Consider the following 16,265-nt stretch of genomic DNA (forward strand, 5'->3'; position numbering starts at 1 on the left):
TATCAGCCTGGTCCCTGTCACGTGCGACCGTGTTGTCCGTTACGTGGATAGAAACTGCCCCGCGGGGTGGGGGCAAGCAACTGACCGTGTGTCCGTGGCGCCCAGGGCGAGCGGCGGGATGGCTGTGCCCACGTGTGATGCGCTGCAGGTGCCGGGCGCTGACCTTGAGGGCTGACCCGTGCCCCGGCGGCGGGCCCAGAACTTACTGCTGCTTCCCCAGGACTCTGGGCGACACGAACGGCCTCGCTGGGGTCCCGGCTGCTCTACGCCCCCGTCAGCCTTGCGCTGGCACCCCTGAGGTTCACCTCTTAATGTTGGAGCAAAAGAGTCAGCGCGTTGAGCAGCAGCAGTTGTCTCGGGCGCTTTCTCCGTGGGTCTCGAGACACATAGCGCATTTCATAAATGCAGCACGTGCTCCTTGCCTCCTGGCAGAGCAAATGCATCCCAAACGTCTGAGCTGTGCTGGAGTCTGGGTGCCAAGTCCATAGCCAGCGCTGCTGCGGGCTGACAGCAAGACTCGCTGCTCAGTGTCAGGGCACAGACCTCTCTCGCTCGCCAGGGAAAGCGACAGCGTAGTAAGCTTGCTCTGTACGTGCTCCCCTGTGCCTGGTCTGCACACTGTGCAGCTAGCTGGTGTTGAAGCAGTCCACAGCCAAATTAGCCAATTAACTTTCTGCTGATTTAAAAGGGAAGGGGGAACTATTGCTGGGGGTGTGTGTGAGCTGCTATGCTCTGTCACTACAGGAGCTGCAAGCGGTCAGTGTCATTGTAATGTTAACTCAGCAAGACGGCTTTAGAGTTATGAGGATCTGGCTGCAGGAGCAGACCCACCAAACCGCTCCACTAAGCAGCTCCATCTAGGCATCAGCGCTGCCTCCGTCTGCACCCTTTGTTCAGATCCGTGCTTGACGGCGCTCAGCTTGGCTCCTGTGGTTCAACTCAGTGTTTTCATGCTGAAGGTCTTACTTTCAAGTCCTGCTAGTGACCTGCACTGGGGTCCCTGTGCACAGGACTAAAGTCAGGCACATGCCCAATGCTTTGTCTTTGTATGTCTCCAGACACAGGACCATGGGGGCTGCCACATGAGTGAACTTTCTTCTTTATTTCGAAAAAGCTTCACCTGCATGAGGGCAAGCAAAGAGAAAACTGCTTTCTCTTGGGTTTAATTTAAAACTGCCCTCCCCAGCCCACCAACACTGTTTTCCTGACAAGTGTTTACAATTGGAAACATGACTGTTTAAAGTGGGCGCATGTATTTGCCTCTGCCTGTGAGAAGCCGCGATTGCTTGCTTTGCCTGTGACTGCACTTGCTCAGGCGTGGCAGCCTCCCTGTTCTGGACAAGTGTCTCCTTAGTGACATGCTGGGCAGGTGGGTAGAAACTAACTGTATTCCTATGTCTCTCCAGAGTCCTTTGGTGACAGAATGACACTATGGATGTTGGGGGTAATCCCCTTCTCCCTGACAGCATCCTCTATGAGATCTTCCTTTACCTGGACCATGTAGACGTGCTCTCAGCAACGCTGGTGTGTCGGCAGTGGCATGCAGTGGCCCGGGATGAATTCTTGTGGAAGGAACTGTTTTATCGATACTACCGGATTTCTCGGGAAGTGCCGCGGCACCCAGGTCTGGTATCTTTAATTGTGCGCTGTAACTGCTACAGGCAAAGCCACCCAGCTCCATGGCCTCTGCCTGTGGCTAACCCCCATCCCCTCCTTGCCACCTTCCGAGTCCCAAATGTCTTGGCTTGTGTGTTGCAGCCGCTGTTTCCTGGTACGATGAGTTCCAGAGACTCTATGACACCATCCCATGTGTTGAAGTACAGACCCTCAAGGAGCACAGTGACCAGGTCTTGCACCTCAGCTTCTCCCATTCTGGCTACCTGTTTGCAACCTGCTCCAAGGACTGCACTGTTAAGGTAAAGGAATAGCTGGCTCTTGTGCTGGATGATTTGTTTGTTCGCTTGGACCAAGTGAGGTAGGCTCAAGCTTTGACTCCAGTTGTATAAACTTCTGTCAAGCTGTCATACCCTGATCTTCCTCTTCCTTCTCCTCCTCCCTTTCCTTTGCTGGGAGCTGATCTGATTTGGTTAGTATAGTGAGGCCTTTGGATCAGGCGCTGTGGAGGAGGGGATGCTGCAGCTGAGACGTCTTAGCATCCATAAAACACAGGAGAGGTATAGAAGTCACGGGGCTCTGAATATATGGGGCTGTGGGTTCCAGAGCTAATTGGTTTGGCCTCTCTGAGCCATTATAATAGACTCTGGGCTCATTCAACAAGCCCCTTTCCTTTTGGGGGGTTTGATGCATTTCAGGGGCAGGTAATTATTTCAGACAGAGGGCGCTTACTGAGTTTTAGCATGCCAGACAGCCAGGGGCAGATAAGTATTAATTTTCTAATTTTTTTTTTGGTCCCCTTGGGCTGGAAAAAATGGCCTTGTGGGCCACATCCAGCCCATGGGCCACATTTTGCCCACCCCTGATTTAATGTATGTAATGTGGAGGAGTATAACTTGCATGTGACTGGACTGGGGGCGGGCATATTCTGGAGTGGGTGTGGATGAGCTGTGGCCTGTGGGGAGGATTGCATAAGGGCTGGGGACGTGACTTTGCAGTACAATATCTGATCTGATATCTGTGGCCCAAGCCGGCTCTTCCCAGGTTCTGCATTGGGGCTGGGCAGACAGTAGAAGAACAGAAAAACCAACAAAATGTGGAGAGCAACCAAGCCTGCTATTCCCCTCCTCTTCCCCCACATCCCAGCTCCTAGAGTCTAGGAGTTGGGATGCTTGTGTGTTACTCCCTGCTCCACTGCTGGCTTGCTAGACCCTGGGATAATCTCTGTCCCCTCTCCACTCTGCTCTGGGAACCCCACATGAGACACTTCTGCACAGCTGCTGCCCGAGCAGCTCTTATTTTGGTGCCTTCGGTTAAGGGACAGCATCTTCCTGTTGGAAAACAGGCACAGGCTGTGTGGCAGCAAGGCTGACGTGCATGCCAGCCTGAGGGGAGATCAGTCTGGGGGTGGGGTGGGGCAGTGGGAGTGGGACAGAATTCTTAAGCTTTAGCCTGTTTGCTGAATATGCCCCCTGCATGGTAGGGATGGAGGCATTTTGCAAGGAGCCTAATCTTCCTTTCCCAGGCTTTCACTTCCCGTTGTGTTCTCTGAAGCCATGGAATTGCCTTTGAATTGTAGTGCCTTCCCCTTGTAGCCTTCAGGGCCTTTGTACCAAGTCAGCAGCCCCGAGTTAGCTACTACAATGTCAGTGCCTTGAGCCCCCCCCCCCCATCTTTTTGTTCTGGGTACTGTGCAGTTGTAAGCTGACAGGACCTGTCCTCCTGTCCAATAAGTAATCCTTGCTGCAAAAATAGCCTCTTGGGTGAGTAATTACTGTGTGCAGCCATCTTTGATACTGTAAAGCAGAGTGACCAGAGCAGCAGTAGCAAGGGCATTTTTCTGAGCACAGCAGCATGGTATTGGATTCATCCAAGAATTTTTCAGTGGGCTGCTTTGTAAACCCCTCCAATTCTCCTCTGAACAGGCTCCAGGCAGAAAGGTCAGCACTGGTGGATTTCTGTCCACTGGCCTCCAAGCTGCCTGGCTGATGCCCTGTGAATTTTGTCTTGCTAATGGTAGATGCTCTTGGTATTGCTGGACCTTTTGACAGCCTTCCTCTGTCCCATCTGTTTTCAGATCTGGAACAATGAGCTGGACATCTCCTTGTTGCACAGCTCCAACATGAGGCCATACAATTGGAGCTACACACAGTTTTCCCAGTTCAATTCAGACGACTCCCTTCTCTTGGTGTCAGGTGTCTTTGTGGGGCCTCACAATTCCTCATCTGGAGAGATTGCTGTCATCAGTATGGGTAAGGCTCCTTCCATCCTGGATCTTCCTTGACATGATGGGATGGAATGGTTTCGGAGCCAGTGGATGGGACACTGGTCCAAGAGCTGGTGTGCTGGGTTTTGTGAGAACCTGAACATGTGGCCTTTCCTTTCTGTGCTTGTTTCTGCCATCTGTAAAAGGCAGATAAGCTTGAACCCTTCCTCAGTAGATCAGGAAGTGCAGTCAAGAGCTGAGCCTGCCTGGACTGAACAGTAACTGAGCTAAAAATGTAGCTCATGACACTTAGTTGTAATCACCTCAGAAAGAGCCACTGATGTCTCTACATTTCACTTCCGCTGTTCTAGTGCTGATGGAAAGCAATGGGCTTGATAGCGGAAGCTAGCCTGTGTGTGAGCAGTGGGGGAGCTTTGTCACACAACTGAGCTGGTGCACTCATGCCCCTGACCTGCAGTGCTGGTTGGCCCGTTCCTGAGAGCACTTACAGCTCTGCTGGAATGTGTATGTATGTTTGACCTGTTTTCCATACCCCCTCACCTTCCTAGGACTCCGCCTACCCTGAGCTTCATTCTCTCCTGTGGTCTATGCCCTAGGCTCCCTACCCAAGTAGAGGCTTCTTGTAGGGCTGGATATATTGATGTGTGGTGTCTTCTACTAATGGAGCTTATGGTACAGTGAAAGGGTGGGGGCCTCTGAGGCACAGAGAACTAGTTTAAGTAAGTAGTAACATCACTGAAAGACAGAGAACGATGGTTGTGACCACTCCTAGCCAGCTGCGAGAGACCATCCATGTCCAGCTACTTCAGTGACCAGCCAGGCCTCTGACTAGATTTCATGCCTGAGTCTTGTCCTTTTGCTGGAGCAGGCTCAATGGCACAGTTCATTTCCCCACTTTTTTTTTTTTTTTTTCCTCCCTTCCAGAAAACTTCTTACTCCTCTCTAGGGTGAGGAACAAACCCTACGACGTGTTTGGCTGCTGGCTGAATGAAACCAACCTGATTTCTGGCAACCTGCACCGGATCGGGCACATCACCTCCTGCTCTGTACTGTGGCTGAACAACGCGTTCCAGGTGCGGCCTCAACCAGCTCGAGGCCACTTAATCTGGGTGCTTCCCCCACCCTCAGCTGGACCCACTGCATTAGAGACCCTGAGTCTCTGGCTGTGGGCCTCAGCCAGGGCTCCTTCTTGGCACCTACAGCAGGAAGGAGCTCTGGAAAGAGGAGCTGAGGAGTCTCCTGCTGTAAGAGGGTAGGGCAATGGTCTCAAGTTGCAGCAAGGGACATTTAGGTTAGATATCAGGAAAAACTTTCTCGCTAGGAGGGTGGTGAAGCACTGGAACAGGTTCCCCAGAGAGGTGGTGGAATCTTCATCCTCAAAGGTTTTTAAGACCTGGCTCGACAAAGCCCTGGCGGGAATGACCTAGTTGGGGATGGTCCTGCTTTGAGCAGGGGGTTGAACTAGATGCCTTCCTGAAGTCCCTTCCAACCCTCATTTTCTATGATTTTGGGCATTGATCTTGAGCCCTGTCCTGCTCTCTAATTTCACCTCTCTGCTCTGTTCTTAGGGCATAGAGTCTGAGAACGTAAATGTAGTGAAGAGACTGTTTAAAATCCAGAACTTAAATGCCAGCACTATCCGGACGGTGATGGTGGCAGACTGCAGCCGGTATGACTCCCCTGACCTGCTCCTGGACTATGGGGAGCAGTTAGCTGCTGCTTCTACCTCCCCTTGCCAGGTCTTTGACCTTGGCAGTGACAGTGAGGAAGAGGAGGCAAAACCCAAACAGAACTTGACATCAGAGCTGGCAGCGCAGGAATCCCCAGAGGATGGGAGCGTGACAGCAGGGGGTGGGCTACAGCAGTTCCTGGACGACATCATGGAAGGTCGTGTGAGACCCCTCATGACTGAAAAAGAGCTGGAGACAAAAGTGGCTGAGCTGCTTGCAAGGAACAGGACAAAGCCACCTGAACTGAACTTGGTCCCCACCGATGGCCACAGCAAAAAGAAATACCTGATCTTCACCACAGGATGCCTCACTTACTCGCCACACCAGATTGGTAAGCCCTGGCATGGTGGCTTTGCCTTGGGCTACGCATTCCAGCACTCGCTTCTCCCACACCCAGGCTCCAAAATCTGCCATACTGGCTCTGCAAGTTGCCATCCTGTTTGGTCACTGCCCTGCTGTAGGCCAGCTGCAGTTCTAGGGGCAGATAGGCTTGCTCTTCTTGTTCCTACCATGGGTTTCTGTTGGGGGGAGGGGGGGGTGGGCAGCTGTAGTTAAGGGTGTGAGACAGCTTTCCTTATGCCTTTTTTTACCACACTGCTGCTTGGGCTGTGGTTTTCTAGGCTTAGTGTCTGGGAAGAGGCTGCTGAGATTCCAGCTCTGATCACTTTGGGCTTGGGTCTGGAACAAAACTGACTGGATTGGACATGAAGCAGTTGTCCTGTGTGTGGGTTGTGTGAAGGCTTATGCCCTCACTTCTTGGAAGGGAGGGAGATACGGTGGGAGGTCTGAGCAAATGGAAACTGCATATGCAGAGGTCAAGAACACCATGTATGTGCCACCAGCCAAAGTTGCTTTCTCTTCCAGGCTAAGGCTTGACCAAGGGGAACGTAGTCATGTAGGGCTCTAGCATCCAGAGCTGTAGAACAGAGTTGAGACCAATCCATTTCCAAGTCCTCTGTCATCTTGGGCTTGAAGCAGTGGGTGAACCCTATGCAGGGTGCATGCTAGGGGCAGAGTCAAGTCCTGCAGCCAGCCCTAGCTTTGCCACTTTTTTGCTTGGGGGTGCATCAGTGACTGCATGAATGTAGATGCAGCCTGCATGTGGCATGTGCTGATGGAGATGCTGACTAGTAGCCTTCTAGCTTGCAGTGGTGGCTGATGAAATAGTCATGCAGCATGCCCTGAGGGCCTCTGTACACTGGATTACTAAATACAAATCCCACTAGGCAGTGCCTCATTGATCCAGCATTCCATGCTAGCACTTGTAGTCACAGTAGTGGCTGACAGGAGAGCATGGGAAGTGAGGAGAGGGGTGGAGTTTGCTTTCAGAATCTCACTGGAAGCGAAGAATGAAGTGGACCAGTACTCAAAGCTACCTTCCTAGCCCAGATCCCTGGTCAAAAGGATGCCCAAGTAACTACCCAAGGAGTGATGACACAAGGAATATGCTAAGGACTTTTTTAAATGCATGGGTAAAAAGAAGGTACCAGGTAATGGGGGGGCCTCTGTAAGACACACTAGGGAATCTGGTAGTCACACCAGACAGCAGAGCTAACCTATTTAACAATTTCTTTGCCTCCATTTTTCTGAGCAGGAACCGGGTCACCCCCCACCCCCCCACTGGGACCCCCATAGGGCCCAGGGGAGGCGCACCCAGATCTAGGGTCAGTGAGGACCTAGTCGGGGAACTTCTGGAGGGACTGGACGTACTTAAATCAGCTGGTCCTGATGTCTTCACCCCAGAGTCCTGAGGGAATTAGCTGAGGTCATTGCAGGACCCCTGGCACGGCTTTACGAGCACTCATGGTGCTCTGGTGTGGTGCCAGAGGACTGGGAAAGGGCCAGTGTGGTTCCCATTTTCAAAAAAGGGAGGAAGGAGGACCCAGGAAACTATAGGCCAGTCAGTCTTACCTTGGTCCTAGGGAAACTCTTTGAGAAAATTATCCTGGCGCATGTCCACGAGGGGCCAGCAGGGACTATGCTTAGGGGCAACCAACATGGCTTCATTAGAGGCAGGTCCTGTCAGACCAACCTGGTGGCCTTCTATGACCAGGTCACAAAATCCCTGGATGCAAGTGTCGCAGTGGACATAGACCTTCCTGAAGTCCAGAAAGACTTTGACACTGTCTCTCACCCCATTCTCATTAAAAAAGTAGGAGACTGGCTCACTAACTGGCTGGAGGGCCGTACCCAGAGAGTGGTGGTGGATGGGTCTTATTCGACCTGGAGGGATGTGGGCAGTGGGTCCCAGGGCTCGGTCCTTGGGCCTGCACTGTTCAACATCTTCATCAGCGACTTGGATGAGGGGGTAAAAAGCACCCTGTTCAACTTCGCAGATGACACTAAGATGTGGGGAGAAGTGAGCACACTAGAAGGGAGGAATAGGCTGCAACCGGACCTCGACAGGTTACAGGGGTAGGCAGATGAGAACAGGATGGGATTCAACACTGACAAGTGCAGGGTACTGCACCTGGGGAGGAAGAAACAGCACCATACCTACAGGCTGGGGAACTCCCTTTTTGTCACTGCAGAGGCAGAAAAGGATCTTGGAGTCATTATCGATGCCAAAACGAACATGGGCGGACAGTGTGGGGAAGCGATCAGGAAGGCCAACCGCACCTTGTCATGCATCCACAGATGCATCTCAAGCAGGTCCAAGGAGGTGATCCTCCCCCTCTATGCGGCACAGGCCCTACGAGGAGAGGCTATGGGACCTGAACCTGTTCAGCCTCCACAAGAGAAGGCTGAGGGGGGATCTAGTGGCCATTTACAAGCTAGTCAGAGGGGACCAGCAGGCACTGGGGGAGTCCCTGTTTCCCCCGAGCAGTACCAGGAATGACTAGAAATAATGGTCACAAACTGGCAAAGGGTAGATACAGGCTAGATATCAGGAAGCGCTACTTCATGGTCAGGGCAGCTAGGATCTGGAACCAACTTCCAAGCGAGTGGTGCTGGCTCCTACCCTGGGGGTCTTCAAGAAGAGGATAGGTGAACACCTTGCCGAGGTTGTTTGACCCCAGTACTCTTTCTTGCCATGGCAGGGGGTCGGACTTGACCTGCTCGGGTCCCTTCTGACCCTACCAAATACGAAACTATGACTAGAGCCCTGTCCTGTGCCATAGGGCATGCCAGCTCCTTTGTCCCCAATCCTTGTGCATAAGTGAGTTTGTTTTGTCAGTTTCCTGCTGTCAGGAGCTTGCAGGAGGTCCCTTGCTGCAGAGCCTGGGGTCTTCCCTGCAGTACTTGGGCTTTGCACATTGCCTCCAAGATGCCTCTCAGAGCAGACTGACTCTCCTGACCCCTTACCCCCTCCAGGGATCAAGCAGATCTTGCCTCATCAGATGACGACAGCAGGGCCAGTGCTGGGGGAGGAGAGGCGTTCGGATGAATTCTTCGACTCGCTGGATCATGTCATTGACATCCATGGGCACATCATTGGCATGGGCCTCTCTCCTGACCACAGGTGGGCACAGCCAGAAGCAAGGCACTGTGGAGCCAAGCATCAGCCATGTGCCAGACGGTTTTAGGGCAGTATCACTGGCTTTGCGCTCCTGGCTGCCAGCTTATTATCTGTGAGAACACTGAAGGGTTTCCAGCCCTGCAGAGCCTTTGGCTGTGACTACACCAAGGGCTGCCATGGGACAGGGCAAAGATGGGTAATAACTGCCCTCGGCTGCTGCACACCAATGAACAGCACCTCCAGGAGGAAGTTACCCTGCCTTGGAATTGGGATTGAATCTCCCAGAACAGAGCAGATTTACCTTTGTTCAAGGGGTCACATCAGGTGTTGCAAGATTCTTTTCTTCAGGCAGCTGGGGATTTCCTAGCGTGGTCTGTCAGTGGGCCTGTAACACTTCCAAGCCATGTGTTGGTATTTGTCCCCTGGCCGTGGAATCTGGTATGTGAAGGCCGTAGCTGGGACCTTGGTGCTCTCTTCTTTACCCTGCTACGCCCCTGACATGGAGCTGACTGTATGGGACATGGCGCACTTGCCTGAAGAGTGAGTTGGCTCTGCTCAATTTGGAGCTTGGGTTCTATAAAAAGTTCCTGGCCTTTTGGCTTCTGCAGCCTTAGCCAGGGGCCATGGTCCATTCCTGTAGTGACCCTAAGTCCTCTTGACCTCTGGCTTTTAGGCTTGTGTGGTCAAGGCAGGCCAATTTCTGTAGCTACCAGGCTGGAGATGAGGAAAGAATTCACTTCCTTTCTTTCATCCTCCATGACCAGTTGGCTGGGTTTCTCCTTTCTAGAGAAGCAGATGTGCACCGTCCTTGTGACATGTCTGCCAGAGCAGGGCTGTGAGGAGCTCTTCTCTTGTAGGGAGACTTCTCTCACAGCCTCAGAGCAATGAACCTAGCATGGGCACGTGCACCATTCAAGGAGCCTGTCCCATGCCCTCAAAACAGGTGTTGTCAGGAAGGTGGGAGCTTGGGTTTGACATCTTAACTAGAATATCCTTGCTTCCTCCTCAGTGCCATTATGAGGAAGTAGCTGGGATTGTTGGGTCTTGCTGGAGGGGATGGGAGTGGGTCTAGATTACACTGAGATGACCATTTTAGCAACAGTGCAAAAGGGCTGCCCAAGGTGGGGAGGAGCTTTTGCCAGTGGAGCTGGGTCAGTTCCACTAGCTGCAGAGCTGTGTCTGAGTGGATGGTTGCAATGCCTGTGAACTTCCCTGGGAATTCACCAGCGACACGCACTTACCTGACTTTGGGAAGACCCCAGACTGTGGCCCGGGAAGTGAGACTTGCCCTTAGCAAGCTGAGTGCAGCTACAAAGGGTCCTGCTGAAATTCCAAACAACTCCATGGAAACAGCTTGCTGTGGCTGGGAGTCAGTTGTTCCCTGGACAGTCTTGTACCAGCACAACTGCTTCAGCCTGGTGCCAGAGATGGGAGAGAACAGGAAAAGGCTTCTCATGGGAACAGCTCCTCCAGATAAGGGAGTAACACACTGAGTTACAGGGGCTGCTGGCAGCACAGCTCTGGCAGGTGACCTCTGCTCTTGCTTCCCCAGGTACCTGTATGTGAACAGCCGGGCCTGGCCTCAGGACTGCATCATCTCGGACCCCATGCAGCCACCCCCCATTGCAGAGGAGATCGACCTGCATGTGTTTGACATGAAGACAATGAAGGAGGTGAAGCGAGCCTTGCGGGCTCACCGGGCCTACACCCCCAATGACGAGTGCTTCTTCATCTTCCTTGATGTCAGCAGGGACTTCGTAGCCAGGTGTGGGGGAGAGTGGTCTCTTGTGGTCCTGAAGTGGGCAGGGAGGGGGAAGTGCCCTGGCTTTCTGCCCTTGGTAGCTCTGGGTCTGTGGCTTGCTGCTGGAGCGCTGTGTGGAAATGGGTTTAGGTTCTCCACTCCCTGGGTGTCACTGCAGCAATAGTGTCTAAGGTGGGGGGTGACTCATTGGAGGCTCAGGAACAGTTCTCAGCTACAGCTCCAACTTGGGCACTGGGTTGGGCTCCACAGGAAACTGCAGCTGCCCACTGTGAGGGTGCTTGGACTACAGGACCCTGTGCTCTTGTGCAAAAGGTTTTCCCTACCCCTTCCTCCCCCTCTCCCCACCTCCATTCAATCTAGCTGCTTGCACACTGATAGGGTAGGGCAGGCTGACAGCAGGCACTAGCCAACTAGTTGGGTTCTCACTGGTGTCTTGCCCAATGCAGCGGGGCAGAGGATCGTCATGGCTACATCTGGGACCGGCACTACAACATCTGCCTGGCCAAGCTGCAGCACGATGATGTGGTCAACTCCGTGGCATTCAGCCCCATGGAGCAGGAGCTGCTTCTGACGGCCAGCGACGATGCCACCGTCAAGGTGTGGCGCTCTCCCCGTTCCGTGCGCATCCAGCAGGCCAAGAAGCCCAGGCCCAGGAAGCTGCTCTTCTCCTGGCTCCTGAACCAGAAGAGCTGAAATGAGGCATCCACTCCTGTGACTTTCTCACGCCAGTCACTGCCCTCGTGGGGCTCTTGAAGAGGGGAGCCTCAGGCCCTGCACAATGGAGAGGAGCTGCTTGTGCACAGCCCCTCAGCCAGGGCAGGTGGGGAACTATTCCCTCCATCTGCTTCTGTTAATAATTGAGCCCCTGCCCTGGGGGCTGTGAGTCGGGCCTGAAATTGAGCCCCTGCCCTGGGGGCTGTGAGTTGGGCCTGATCAGATGTAGCCTTTGGCTGATCACTGCAGGGCTGTGTGTGTGGTTTTTTTTTTCCCCCTCAGCTTCTCACAAGTGCTGCTACTTGGCTCCAGCTACTTCCAGCCAGGTTTTGGCTACTGCAGAGCACAGGCGGAGGCTGCTGTTTCTTGGATCTGTTCCAGGGGAGTTTGGGATGGGGCTGGGCTCACTGAGAGCAGTTGGCTGCAGAGCACTTGGGCATGGGCAGGCATTTCCAGGCTGGGCTGCTTTACAGCAGGACTCTTTAATGTAGCTGAGTTTTATGAATGTGTCTTTTGCCCTGACCATCAAGAGGCAGCTCACCTCCCTGCAGGGGCATTACTGGGTCCCTGGTACTGGATTGGAAGGCTCTGGAAGTGGGGAGTATACGCCTGGAAGCTAGCTAAGCAATGCGAACCTGTTTGTGGCAGCTAGTAAATGTCTTCATTTGGATCTAGCTTGAAATGCAGCCAGCTGCAGAATGGATCCTCTGATTAGCAATGGGGAGGGCAAGGTGTTTTGTTCCCACACTACAGTACATGGGGAGTGAGTGGTGTCTTCTGTTGCTGTCTGTGCCCCATTGTCTGATCCAAGCTGCTAAATAGCACAAAGTGGCTATGATTGTAGTACTTGATACCTTTAAAACAGATTGTCCATTCTCATGGCTCCCCAACAGGACAAGTCATGTCATGGCTAATGGGGGGGGGGGTTTCCACAGGGTCTGACTGATAGAGCATGATGCACATTGTGATGAGCTGGGAGTTCTTGGTGTGCATACAGTCTCCAGGAACATCCTTGAAGGAGAGATCAAAAGACATTCCTCTCCAGAATGCTGGAGTCGTTTCCCAGAACTGCCATGTAGGCTGATCCATCTTGGGTTAGAGCGGTCCTTGGGTGTCATCATATTGCATACAAGACCTGTATGTACCTGGGACTTGGGTCATTATAAGCAGAGCTCCCTCTCCAGTGAGTGTGTTTTGAACTGAACAGGCTTTTGGAAGTTAGCAGGTTTGCGTTGAAAACAATTAGCCATAGTTTTTGTTGTGTTTGTTTGTTAACTTAGGCTCCTAAATCCACTTGGCCTGGGCTTCTGCAAGACCAGGGACCTGCAGCTCTTAACTTTCTTTTGCAAGTGCTCCTCAGTCACTTTTAACAACAGATAATTTGACTGTAGATAGCCAGAGGGTCCCTCCAAAATGGGAAACAACACTATGTCTATAAAGTGTGACTGGGGAGAAGACTTTAAAAACTCCTTCTGCTCTGTCCTGGAGGGCTGCCACATGTGGCAGTTCTGTGCCCCTTGGATAGGCTTTAAGGGTCAAAAATCAAACTAGTTGAAGCCTTTCTTTATCCCTATTAAACTGCAGGTTTCTGAACTAGAGTGCACCACTGGGTTTTAACTGCTCCTGGGGTGTGTGTCCAGAAGATCAATGTCCATACTTGCTGCTTGTCCCTAGCTACACAAGTTCATTTAATACCCCTGCCCCAGTACTCAGGGTTTAATTTGTCACTAGCAGAGGTGACTTCCTCATGAAGGAAGGAGTCCTGCCCACTCTTGGCTCCAAGTACATGGGCACTTTCCTTCTTGAGTAGGGCAAGTCCAGCTGTATGTTGGTCTGTAACAACATCCCCGCTAACCTGACCCCCTTAATTATTTTTAAGTCTTTCAGGTATTGTGAGGGCTGCTCCTGCACTGGGTTTAGCACGCAGTACCCCAGCCCGCTCTGGCTCTGGGCTCCCTATGCATGGACTGTAACCGAGCCAGCCACCAAGGGTTGATGTTTGTACAAGTTTTGCTCCTCGCTACAGCACTGAATAAATATTCTGCTTAGTCCTGTCTCTGCGGAGTGAGTCTGTCTGCAGCACACACTGGCTTTGTCTTACTATGGAAGCAGACCCAGAATAGCAATGCTGACTCCACCTCATCAACGCAGGACAAAAAGGCTATTTTTGGATACTGAAGGTAACTGAATGAAACAGAAGTCACCACAAGAGGCTGCAGCTAGCTCTGGCTTCTCTGATATTTTACTCCTGTGACTAGAGTGAGAAGTCCTGAACTTTGATCTTGGCTCTGCTGCATGGGGAAGCAGTAGCTGGAAGGGCTGGAGGACAGGCTAGGAATCAGCTGTGCTTTGGTAGCAGCTGAGCCACAGTTATAGGGTTTTTTTGTTTTGTTTTTTTAATGTGGTCTCTGAGTAAGTCATGTTCCCATTTGCAAAGAGGGAGCCAGCCAGTAGTTGGGCATGTCTTCTGGGGCACTTTCTTCTGGAAAGGACACAAGAGTGAGGGGCAGATGGGACAGCTGCCATATCTTAATTGCTGATATTGACTCTTCTCATCCCTCCCCCCCCCCCAAAACAAGATGCAGTTCAAGGCAGGGAAACTTCTGAGTGGCTGTGTCTTGACAAGTCCTCCCCATGCAGGCTCCACTAGGTGCTAGTGCAAGGCAACCGAATAAGCCATGTAAGCATAAGTAACCGCCCAGCCTCCCACAAGAGCAGTACAAGCCCCTAGTGCTGCTGGAGCACAGATGTGCCTGGGCCATTTCTGCCCAGTCCTTTTCTAGCTGGTTCTGAATATTCTCCCATTTTACTGTGCAAATGCTCCTATGTGACACCGCAGACTGGTTTCCTTACTGTTTTTATTAATGGTCTCAGACAATGGGGTGGGGGGAACCCGGTTCACAATAACAGTCTAAGATATTTGCTGCAATCAAATGGGCTAAGAGAATCTTACTCCTTGTCACAAGTACTAGTGGTCTAGGAAAACTGATTACCATTCATCTATTACCCTGCAGAGCTGAGATTCACTGAAAGGTGCCCAATTAGCTCCATAAAGCTAAATATATTGCTACAAATGCAAAACCACTCACGAGTTCCAGTGCTGTTGTCTAGGTATAGAGTGCAGCATTAAACCAGCTAAACTAGGGTTACAGGGTGAGGCTCAGGAACAAGTCTGTATATGAGGACTTCAGGAGAGAGAAAATGCCTGGGCTCACAGGTGTGAAGAGTGATGTTCTGGCTAACATATAGGCACTCTCAACATAGTGGGAAGTGCTTGCTGTGGGCAGTGTTGCTGCTCCCCTGGAACATTTCTGTCTCCAATCAGTCTTTGAAGTAAGAGACCCTCTAGCCTTCCTGGAATTAGCCGAGGTGATTTTTCTAGTCGAGGCACTCCCCATGCCCTGACTGTTACACCCACAATGGGAACATGGTTCTATGCTGCAATTGAAGGCAAATGCCAAAACTTAATCTGCATTAAAAGCAGCCTCTACAAAAGAAGCTTGGCCTGACTGAGTTCCTTCAAAAGACTGGGATTCTCCAAACTAGACACCTACATAGATGAGGCTGATTTTATATAATGTATATTCTTAACTTAGAGCACCCCAGCCCTTATGAAGGAACAACTCAGGCCAAGGTTCTGCTGGTTGTATAGATCTCTATTCGGCTCCCATTGCAGTCAGTAGGTGTTCAGTATTCACAACATCTAACCACTAGACCTGTGCAAAGCAGCAAGTATTCGTTTCAGATTCGGCTAATTTGGAGGACAGTGATTCGATCTGGAGATTCGAATCACTGTCCTGATTCAATTTGGCCGAATCAGATCTGAAAGATTTGGTGCTGCTTTGGAGATTCAGCCATAAACTAAACAGGCCACTGACACAGCTACCTCCAGCTGGTAAGTCTGTTGGGGTTGGAGGGGTGGGGGGGAAAGGGCATGAGGGAGGGAGGGATTGGGGCTGGGACAAGCTGCCCAGCCAGAGTGGGGGGCACAGGATGTGGGCGTGGCAGCGCTGGGAGCAGGGCCTCTGCCCTGCTGCCACTTGATCAGCCGATGTGGAGGGGGAGGGGAGTGTGATGCACAGCTCACTGCAGGCACCCCTGCTCAGTACTGCCGTGCCCACCCATACCACCTGGCAACCAGCAGCAGCGCATAGCGCTGATGCGGACACAGCAGTGGGGACTACGCTCTGCTGCCACTCTCCCCCTTCCACCCGGAGCCAGCTGTGCCTGCATCATGGCCTCCATGCTGGCTGAGCAAGCAGCAGCAAGGCAGAGTCCTTGCTCCCAGCGCTGCTGCACCCACATCAGCACTGGGACCAGGGACTGTGCGCTGTCATCACTTCCCAGCCAGTGTGGAAGGCAGGCCCTGCTGCTGCTTACCACCTGGCACAGAGCAGCACAGGATGTGGGCGCAGCACCGTTAGGAGTGGGGGCTATGCCCTGCTGCCACTTGCCTCCTGTGACGTTGCCGCCTGGAGCGAGCTGTGCCCGCATCCTGCTCACCCCGTTCCCACCCCCCAGCTGGGCAAGCAGCAGCATGGCATAGCCCCTGCTCCAAGTGGCCCACACCCCCTGCCCTGACTGGGCAGCTTGTCCCAGCCCCAATCCCTCTTTCCTCCTCCCCTAACCCTAACAGATTTACCAGCTGTGTCAGCTGCCTGTTTAGTTTATGGCTGAATCTCCAAAGCAGCAAAATCTGTTTCCGAATTAATTCGGATGCTTCAAATCAATTTGGAGCTTTTAATTGGTCTCCTGATT

General features: G+C 52.4%; 1 protein-coding gene across 1 annotated transcript in view; it reads left to right on the forward strand.

Moving 5' to 3' along the window:
* Positions 1 to 13,563, forward strand: part of FBXW5 (F-box and WD repeat domain containing 5) — a 13,970-nt gene extending 407 nt beyond the window's left edge. The window contains exons 2-9 of the mRNA XM_019540493.1: positions 1,407 to 1,624; positions 1,759 to 1,916; positions 3,692 to 3,866; positions 4,766 to 4,914; positions 5,410 to 5,902; positions 8,887 to 9,034; positions 10,584 to 10,796; positions 11,240 to 13,563. Of these exons, the coding sequence (XP_019396038.1) occupies positions 1,432 to 1,624; positions 1,759 to 1,916; positions 3,692 to 3,866; positions 4,766 to 4,914; positions 5,410 to 5,902; positions 8,887 to 9,034; positions 10,584 to 10,796; positions 11,240 to 11,486 (1,776 nt within the window). The 5' untranslated portion in view covers positions 1,407 to 1,431 and the 3' untranslated portion in view covers positions 11,487 to 13,563. The remainder of the gene's footprint in view (positions 1 to 1,406; positions 1,625 to 1,758; positions 1,917 to 3,691; positions 3,867 to 4,765; positions 4,915 to 5,409; positions 5,903 to 8,886; positions 9,035 to 10,583; positions 10,797 to 11,239) is intronic.
* Positions 13,564 to 16,265: the final 2,702 nt, after the last annotated feature.

The sequence above is a fragment of the Crocodylus porosus genome, unplaced genomic scaffold, assembly GCF_001723895.1.
Source record: "Crocodylus porosus isolate Cpor-Errol unplaced genomic scaffold, CroPor_comp1, whole genome shotgun sequence".
NCBI lineage: Eukaryota > Metazoa > Chordata > Crocodylia > Crocodylidae > Crocodylus > Crocodylus porosus.